The 10394-nt window shown below is 39.4% G+C and overlaps 1 protein-coding gene across 2 annotated transcripts in view; it reads right to left on the bottom strand.

Moving 5' to 3' along the window:
• Nucleotides 1–2574: 2574 nt before the first annotated feature.
• LOC145406200 (calcium uptake protein 1 homolog, mitochondrial-like) overlaps nt 2575–10394 on the bottom strand; it is a 55715-nt gene continuing 47895 nt past the window's right edge. For both annotated transcript variants that reach the window (XM_080277396.1, XM_080277397.1), the window contains 4 exons: nt 9355–9486; nt 8851–8974; nt 7480–7569; nt 2575–6581 (listed from right to left, as the gene is read on the bottom strand). In XM_080277396.1, the coding sequence (XP_080133522.1) occupies nt 6427–6581; nt 7480–7569; nt 8851–8974; nt 9355–9486 (501 nt within the window). In that variant the 3' untranslated portion in view covers nt 2575–6426. The remainder of the gene's footprint in view (nt 6582–7479; nt 7570–8850; nt 8975–9354; nt 9487–10394) is intronic.

Here is a 10394-nt window from a genome sequence, read left to right as displayed (position 1 = left end):
AAAGGTACACTTGGATGTGAATGAGGTGCTGTACAGAGCTTGAGAGAGAGAGAGAGAGGATGTTATGTTGCAGGTGGTAAATGTATGCACCTGAGGTGCTACCCACCTACAAGAATCTCACAGTGCATTATGCACGTTGATTGTATAACATTTTTCTTTGTAGTCATGTATGCTACCAGTTTTAACTAAAGGCAAAACACTTCTGCCACTGTACCTAGGACATGAAAGGCACATTATCTTCAACTGTTTGAAGTTCTGTGGTAACCCAGGTAATGATATATGTTTCGCAATAGGATCAAGTTGTCAGTCCACTTCTAGTTGTTGAATGACCCAATGAATAGTGAAGTCGTATGGTGAAATGGTTGGAAGCTGCTCAATATCGTCTTGTGGAGTGCTGATTGGCATTTCCTTAATTTCCACTCATGTTTTGTTGCCCCATGGCCCTGACTCACCTGACTGTGAATCCAGTGGATTCCACACCCTTCTTTTGCAGTTCACCATCCTCCTTTTGAACTGCAGGGAGGGAGCCGAGGAACAGGTGTGTCCAGTTAGGTCAAAACCAGTGGGTGAAGATGTCCCTCTCCAGCACCATTTCCCAATTTTATGGCATAATGGACTTGTTGCTATACTAGTCGGGAATTGCTGAATTATGGGGGCTTGAAAGGGTGGATGACTGTGTGACTAATTTCACTGGGCACTTTTGTACTTTCTCCTTGTTTCTAGATCCTAACACACTCCATCCCTTGGTAGAAAGTGTGATGATGATGAGGATGAGGATGATTGCTTTATAAGAAGACCCTGGCCCCACACATTTAAGATAGGGAGGGTATCAGTACTGTACATGGAACTCACAAACTACAAAACACCTGAGTTCCTTCTCTCAAAGCCTTGCTAAGGGAGAATTAAATTTGAAATAAATTAAACAGTGATCTGATACACTGACTATTTAGTTTATCAACAATGTCATCATCATTCTAACCTTTTCCACACCTCAAGGGTAAGGTGAAGCAAGATCAAGAAAACAAGGGATGAACAAGCGTCATACAGTGGGAACTATCTACAGCATATCCACACAGTAAAATGGCCTAGACACTCGTTCACACACCATTCAAACCCCTAGAATCCATACCCCAACTCACAGACTTAATCTTCTGCACCTTTAAATATATATATATATATATATATATATATATATATATATATATATATATATAATTAGTTGGAGAAGAACAAGGAGGCTTTAGGAAGGGAAGAGGTTGTGTAAATCAGATATTCATTCTTAGATCTTTAGTGGAAAAGTTTCTAGAGAGGGGAAAGAAGTTGTATGCAGCTTTCATGGATTTGGAGAAAGCATATGACAGGGTGGATAGACAAGATTGTGGAAAGTATTAAGAATATATGGAGTAGATGGGAAGTTGTTCAATGCTGTGAAGAGTACATATGATGGTGCTAAGGCTGCAGTGCGTGTGGATAGTAAACTAAGTGAATTTTTCTCTTTATAGGTTGGGTTGAAACAGGGATGTGTCATGTCTCCATGGTTGTTCAATCTGTACATGGATGGGGTAATAAAAGAGGTACAAGGTAGGGTAGTGGATGTTGGTGTGGCCCTGGTGAGAGAGGATAGTGTTTGGAAACTCCCTGTACTGTTGTTTGCAGATGATACTGTGTTGTTGAGTGAAGATGAAGGGGAGCTGCAACGCTTGGTAGATGAGTTTGGGAGAGTGTGTAAGAAACGGAATCTAAAGGTGAATGTAGGGAAGAGTAAAGTGATGGTCTTGAGAGAGGTGAAGTCAGTGAATGTACAGCGAGGTTGGATGGTGAGGAATTGGAAAATGTGAGTACGTTTAAGTACTTGGGGAGTGTGATGAGTAAGGATGGAGGTTTGGAGGGTGAAGTGCTTGAAAGAGTACAGCAGGGAAGAAAGGTTGCTGGTTCTTTGAAAGCAGTGATAAGAAACAGGGAAGTGAGCATGGAAGTGAAAAAGTTACTACATGACAGTATTGTGATACCAACTCTAACGTATGGAAGTGAAGCTTGGACGTTGTTGGAAGGACACAAGTCAAGAGTGAGAGCAGTGGAAATGAGTTATTTAAGAGGAGCCTGTTGAGTCACATGGAGACACAGGCTGACGAATGAGGATATAAAGGAGCATTGTGGTGTGGATGTGGATGTGATAGGAAGCATTATGAGGAACACACTGAGGTGGTTTGGCCATGTGGAGAGGATGGAGGGTGAAAGACTGACGAAGAGAGTGTATGTGATGTGGAGGGGGTAAGAGGGAGGGGGAGGCCGAGGATGAGATGGAGGGATGGGGTGGAGAGGTATATGAGAGAGGGGGGTGTGAGTTGGGAGCAGGGCAGTGAAATGGCGGGGGACAGGGCGAAGTGGAGGCGATTTGTTTGTGGCCACCCCAAACGGGATTGAGGCGTCTGGCAATAGATAGATAGATATACTTTTTTTGGAGGGGGGTTTCCCTATACAACCACCAAACCTTATCTGCCAGTCAAACCACTGACTAGTGTATTATTACAGTGTACCTTTCCCTGTCATAGGTAATGAATGCTGATACAGTTCAAACAATTTTATTAACAAGGAAAAATAACTCATTGTGAAGCAGAACAATCCTGAACTATGAAAACACTTCTACTATATAGTTAGGGACATAAAATCATCTTGGAAGTAATCATAAAATAATATGGACAAATAACAACCTTAAATAGTTACACTGACTAGATAATGATTAACATTATACTTCATATTTACAGCAAGAGGCAGCACAATAACAACAACATCCTATTCCTTCACCAAGATCAATCCTTTGTTACAATGGAAACCAAATCATTTAGAGAACAGCAAGCTAATCAGTAATGACAGTACTAAAAGATGTAATTAGACTCCCTACCATCCTTTCCTTACATGTTTATTTCTGCATCTGGCACATTCATTTCCTGTTATATGTCACTAATGCAACCTTCATTTGTATAACAAGACAGTTATACAGAGGACACTGTTACAGTATACTGTATATATGCAAAGCATAGGCTACTACTAGAGATGTGCTAGAAAGCCTCTTAAGCTGACCAGTGTCTATCCTTTTTTTTTTTTTTTTTTTTTTTTAAGGTATAGCACTGCCAGACAGTTTTCAGCAATGTAAACTTTCTACCAGTTAAAGGATGTAACTGATTTGCTATTATCCTGGAGATTTTGTGAAAATTTTACTGAACTCAAATATTTTCAAACCTATGTTTTAAATGTGGAGATATGAGTATGAAGTATATTCTGAAATTATAAATTAAGTATGAGCAGGTGCCCAACATTCAATACAGACAACAGACTACTGTAGTTCAAAGGTGTTTGGTCCATACCAAGTACTGTAGACTGTAAATGGAAGCACATACTGATAGCAAAACATGCTAAAACTGCACTGCAGAGTCACGAGCCACAGTTCCTACTCGCCCTTTAGCTCTCCTATCCTTAACTGAAAGGAACTCACGGCCAGGCTTTGACACTAATGACCTGTTGTTACTAATCTGATTTCTTTTCTAGACTGTCTTGTAATGTGAACTGTTCCTAGTGTAGTCTTGCAAGGCTTTAAACACTACTACTGGACAACAGACTTTTGTTAAGTGTGACATTCTGGCTACACCTGCTGACTATATTCTACAGTACCTACATGTTTACTCCATGATAGTTAAATGTTAGTGTGCAGTAGTAAAAAGACATGAATGATGGCCATTTACAGTACTGTATAATGCATATTATTTTCAAGAATATCCCAGTATAAACTAACAAAATTGAGTACTTTCTACATGTTGCAATACCTGTGTTGTATGAAGCAGTTAGCTCTCTAGATCTACTTACACTAGTACAGATGCCCAAGTGCAGTAACTCTGGGATGTACAGTGAGGGACTAATTATCCTCATATTCCACTGCACGTACTTCATACTTCACACTGAGGGTATGTCCATTACTTTCTTCCCTGATGCATCAAAGACAGTCATCTATGGGTAGCAACATGCGGTACTGAGCATCTCTCGGCTTAGAAAGTTTAACCGCTGAGAGCAGTAAGAAACAGAAATGGTAAAATATTTGGCAACATTTGTCCCTAACTGAAAAATGCTTGCAGGATGTTGCTCACAATCCAAATGCATCTACGACATGATAACAACTCTGCCCATGGTATCAAAATAAGACAATTTATTATTTACTTACTTGGCATGAGCCACTTGCAGTTTACATTTAATCAGACTGCTAACAGAAACATATTGTTCTATCAATGATTTACTAGTCAATGCTATATAAATGACTGTGGCATTTGCAGTATCTAATATTATACTGAGTGCATATATTTACTTCTTGATAGAAATTAAACCAGTAACTAAATATTTTGAGTATTCTGTGGGCAAGAAAAGTTTCCTTATCCCATGTTACTTCCCTCCCTAGCTGGGAGATATTTTTGAAATAATCCTTTGAGGCAAATAACTAAAGCAATTCTTTTAGCCTGATCTAAATACTGTACACCATGAGGAACTGGAAATCATTACTATTTTACACAAAGACGAGACTACCATTTATCAGGTCCTCAGTATGAATACTTATATCTAGTGTTCTGCTTACCACCAATTGACTACTGTACTTAGCTAACAAAGCACCTCCTGTACTCAAGAAGTTAGGTTCAATAAATACTACTGTTACAGTTTTAAGTACTGCAAATTCTGCTTTGTACAAGTTTTGTGCTAATTCATACATCAAAACTGCAAGCTGTATCTGGTGGGTATGAGAACTACTTCATGCTTTTCCACTTTGATAATATGCCTTAAAACATGAAGTGGCAGTTCTTTGATTCTCCTAAGCAATTTAGATTAATTTTACTGTACACTACTGAACTTATGCTGTACAAGGACTTCAGGTCGATATTTGTGCTTTACTGCTCTACAGCTATGCATGTGACTTCAAGTTTCTAACACATCCTAATATGCTGTTAACAACTTGCTCGTCAGTATGGCATGCCAACTAGAAAAATAATATATTCAGAAAAATCCCAGTTCCGCCATTTTTTTACTACATGGGCTTCATTGTAAACTCAAGAGTACATATCATTACAGTATAATCAAAACATGATCTCAGTGCTGTATATACAGGTACTACAATGGATGTTATGACAGAATTTAAATAACACGCTATAAAACTGTTAAAAAACTCCTTGTATTCTGTTTATTGTCAATTACTAATGAATACTTCCATTATCACATGCATAGGTAATGAGTCAGCTTTTAAACACTCCAACAATTATGCACCATCACACTGAGATTGTGCTAACAGTTAGGACTTTTTATGATTACAGGCTACATACAAAGAGGAGTCAACAAAACAACATTAACCATGTCACCAGTGAGGACAGTTATGTGGCACTAACCACTTCTCTGTGATGACAAACTTAATTCTTGCTACCTTCAGACAATTTTACTCAGCTTGGGAGAGACTCCTCCAACTCGCCGTGTTAAATACCTGTGTGGTCTTATTCCACTCCTTTACTAGAGCTGAATAAAGGTAAATACCTGTACAGCTCCTTTACCAGAGCTGAATATAGTCACTGAATAAAAATCACAAGTCAGAAGCAAGAACAGAACAAGAAATACGTCACCAGACTACGGGGGTTAAGAGTACAGTACATTTTTCATAAAGGGGCACTGATCTAAAATGACAGTTTATCTAAAAAATTCAAACTGGCCTTCTATTGCTTGAAATGGATATATCACTGCTCACAACACCCTTGTACAGCAGGATCTCAGTGCTATTCTTTGTGTTGTCATGCCATCAGTAAGAGACATCACAGCTGAAACTCACAGCTAAGGATATAACAAAAAGTTAATATATATATATATATATATAAAATAATAAATAAAATAACAGACAGAGCCAATCTCTCATTCTGCTTTGGGGAGACCTGGGCATAAGAGGGTCCGAAGCTATGCTACCACAGGGTGGATCATTTACGCCGTGGGAGATCCTGTCACTTGTAGCACAGTTTTGTATCTAATACTTTAAGTAATCTGCACTTCAGTATACTGGGATCTTAGAAATGGGAGTAGTTAGAACTCAAGTTTGGATTTTAAAGTGAATGGGTTAATTAGGATGATGGTTAGAATCTTAAAAAAAGATGGGATTCAGTTAAGACCCAAACTCCTTAAATTAAAGTTCCCATTGTATCATCTCCATGATTTGGTATAACTTTGCATCCTGACTGTAACAAAGCAACAGGTTCAACCAACTACACAGCAACCAACCTGGGAGGACTAGTGGTCCTTTTTGGTCACACCATGGTGATTATGGTGTACCTTGCTGCCGCGACAATTGCATCCCTCACAATGCCGTCGCCACTCTGCATCCTTGAGCTGCTCTGCCTCACGCAGCTGCACCCGCCCTCAGATATCCAGCAGAACAGGCTTTGTCTCCCTGGCACACTTGAACATGGAGGCAATCAGCTTCACAAAGCCGGTGTCCTTTGGCTTCTCCAGCCCTCGCTGAAGGCGGTTCTTCATCACAGCCACAAATTCACGGTTGCTCAGCTGTCCATCATCTACAGTGAGGGGGTAAAATAAAATGTGGTAAGTCCTTGTTATAATGGATGAGTTCTAAAACCTATATACTGCTGGCAGGGGGGTATAATCAATTACTGTATCTCTTTATTCCATTCGTGTGTAATGTTACTGTATATTAAGTGCAACATGCTATGCTGCTCTTCATGTGTTTTTTTGGCAGGACTAAATTGAAACTTGGTGTCACCACCAGCATCCTTGGCTCACAAGGCCACTTCTTTGACCACATGAACAATTGATGCAATACACACCATTAATGATGCAACTCACGTTATATTTTTATCTTTTCTTTACCTCATTAATTTGGAATGGTGAGATTTGATTGTAAATACGAATACCATAGGAGTTTAACTTGAATCAGTTCATAACTTTTATAAAATAAATCTGAATAATTGCAAAAAGAGCCGTTGTAACGAGGGTTTACTGTAATTCTTTATTCCTGCTACTTCCACACACTAAATTACCTGTGCATATACTATAGAGTCTAGAGTACAAAGAATAAGGCTGACATATGTGTGACAGGTTATAAAGTAGAAAACTGACAAACAATAAAGATAAAGCAATAAAGAAAACTGCTGTATATTTATAGAGCACCACGTGAAGTGAGAGTGAGAAACTGACATAAATTAATCTACTCCAACCTAAGGATACCATTTTCAATATACTGTTCCTGCTATCTGATTATTCACCTTTATCAGAAATCTGTTTTTAATAATGGGGTGAATGATGATCCTGATCTCTTCAGATTGAAAAGTCTCTTGTAATCTTATTAAAATGATCAAGTAGCTGCACGCATAGAGTTAATATATCATCATACTTAACAGGCTGATAAAGAAAGTGTAGTCCTGTGTAGAGCAGACGTACTGAAATGCTACTTACTATTGTCATCGAAGAGCGTAAACACAACATTAACCACATGGTCGGACAGTTCCACATGCGCCACTGTCTTAGCCACATGTTTCAAGGTCGCTGAAAAGGCAAAAGGCTGATCATTACCAACACCATGAGACAAATGGCACTTTAGAAATGTAAATGGTTTCTAAATTGAACAACCTATGGAGCTTTCCTGCTTGTACCAGCTGTACACTGCTTCGTCTAATTTTTCAAACTTAATTTTTTCAGAGATTGCCTTTCCAACAGCTTAGAGTTTTCACTAACATCAGCACCCACCTCTGGTTACAAATTCAATTTTTTTATTTCTTCCTTGTGTTTGTGTAAGTCATACACTTGGGTTTTCTTTACCCCATACTCCTTCATCACCGCCCCTCGGCTTACTCTGCGCTCCATCTTCTCAATTATTTCCAATTTCTGGGCAAGAGAAAGCCTCACCCTCCCCTTCTTTTCCTGAACCTTAGACAAGGTTCATAAATACTTTGGTTCACTGAAAAAAAAAATAAATAAATAAATAAAAAATAAGGCCGCAATATGAAGGCAAAGCCGCACACACGTGGAGTTATTGCTTACAGGGGGTGATCACATGAATACTGTATGGGCTGCACATCACCCACTCCCCACGACTGCCACTTCCCAGGCAGGTTGGCAGGAACATGTGGCAACACTGCACTGCCGGCCAGGGAGGCGTGTCCGCTATGGAGCTGATGATGCATTTGATTTATGAAACTTTTTCTGGTAATTCGATAATTTTCAGAACAGACTTTCCTTTACAGAATACAGTAACTCCCAATTTTACAGAAAGTTTCCTTTAAATGGGGGAGGGAGAAACAGAAAAAAATTCTTCCGTTATCTTGGGCTTCCGCTATATTGGTGTCTGCTAAATTAGGCATCTACTGTACATGTACTGCATATCGTATGACTCACTTTGTTTAGGGATGCTAGATGGCCGTCACGCAGCAACACTGCTTTGCGCCCGTATACTGTACATTGACTACATCCCGTTCTTTGGATTTTTTTTTTTCTATTATATTCTTATGGGTCAATGGATGTTAAAGCAAACGGACGTTGTGTGGAAGGATGTCATGTGGCGTATAACTGTAATATCATTTCTACTTCAACCATGGGAGAAAAACAATAAAAACCTAATATAAACAAAATTATGATCAAATGAAAAGCACACGGCTGGTTTGTTTAAATCATTAATCCTAGCCCCGGGCTCCTACGCTCCTCATGGGGCAATGTAGGATTGGATGGTGGGTGGATGTGGTGGATGTTCTCTATGTCATCTTTGTAAACCAAATTATGACTTCCAAATCTTTCTTACTAGTGAAACAAGAATTTGATGTAAACATTTACCAGGATCAATTGATGCCCCAGCAATATGATAGAAGGTGAGGGCTGTGTCCACGTCATTGATGTTGTTCAAGAAGTGGAAGAACTTGAGGTAGTCATCACGGCTGATGCCCTGTGAGGCTTCACCCTGTAGGATGATGATTTTAATACTGTACATTTTTTCCAACCTGACAAAGATCCTTCATCCATTTTAGTTCAACTGATAGCTAAGTGTTGTAAAACTGAAGGGTCTATTTTAGTGGTAACCATGAAGACTCACTACCTACCTTATACCACTTCTAACCAAGAAGACTAATTCTTATCTCATAACTAAGGCTCATCAAATTTCATACAATCTGGACTTAATATTCAAGCTGTGAATGATCCAGTTCCATCAGGTAAAAACAGTCTATCTGACACCAATGAAGTATGAAGCTAAATAAAATCATCTGGTAACACCCAAAAATAAGAAAAACATCATCTAACTGAAGAGGATAAGAAGTGAAGATGGAGCTCAAGGAAGCATACCTTAAAGGCTCGTTTGACCCGCTTGAGCATCCTGGCCTTCTTATTGGTGGGGTAGCCTCCATAAGCCAGCAGCAGCTCAGCAAACTCTGCTTCCGAAATTAGGCCATCCTCGTTGGGGCCCTTGCGGCGAAACTGGTCATGCATACAGGATTTTTTATAATTACTAGAAGCACATCAAGGAAGAAAGGAGGGCAAGAGGTGTGTAGACAACAGTCTTCCTATATCTCGTTTTTCTTTAAAAACAATCTTGAATGTACGCTAGTAAGCAGGGGTATTCACCATCCACTCCATGTAGTGCAACATTAAGGTGGCTCTACAGTACACTGAGTGTCAATCCAAATGGTTTCTTGTAATCTACGATATCATATCCTAAACTGGGTGGTAAGCACATACTCAGTAAGCAAATAACACCTAGTGGTCTAGTGGGTTAAAGGACTCCAATCAGATGCAACCTATACAGGTTTACAGCCTATGAGTGGCTGGGATCTATTCCTCGCATAATGCCACATGGGTGGATGAAGCCGGCCATGCTTGCCTTAAACGTCAGGACATAGCCTAGCCTAGCCCCAGGCCCCTGCATTCCAGAGGGAACAAAAATAGGATTGGATAATGGATGGATGTTAAATAAAAAAGAAAGACTATGTAATTTGTTTTACAAGACAAAGAAATTAGAGTGCATAAATTTCTCATGTCTCTTGTTATCAAGTCCTCATCACTATCAACCCAATCTTTATTTTTCCCACCAAAAGGATGGGGTAAGGTATGATCCAGAAAACACAGAAATGAGAAAATACTAAAAAGAGAAAATTATTCTTATCATGCTGACCTGTTCATCTTACCTTAGAAGGAGGTAAGACATGGTCCTGAAGCAAGGAAACAGAATGAACTTTCAGGGAGAATGGGCTTGTCACTCATTCACTCACCATTCAACACTGGAAATCCAGGAGTAGATCTACTTCTAGGATGCTGGTATGAATCCACCTTACAGGCCTAACTATCAGAACATAATTTCCTTATTTGGTACTTTTCTTTACAGACGT

The sequence above is a fragment of the Coenobita brevimanus genome, chromosome 69, assembly GCF_032717465.1.
Source record: "Coenobita brevimanus isolate Jiangsu-jjx chromosome 69, ASM3271746v2, whole genome shotgun sequence".
Classification (NCBI taxonomy): Eukaryota; Metazoa; Arthropoda; class Malacostraca; order Decapoda; family Coenobitidae; genus Coenobita; species Coenobita brevimanus.
Note: the sequence above shows the minus strand (reverse complement) of the source record. Positions and strands in the feature narration are given on the sequence as shown.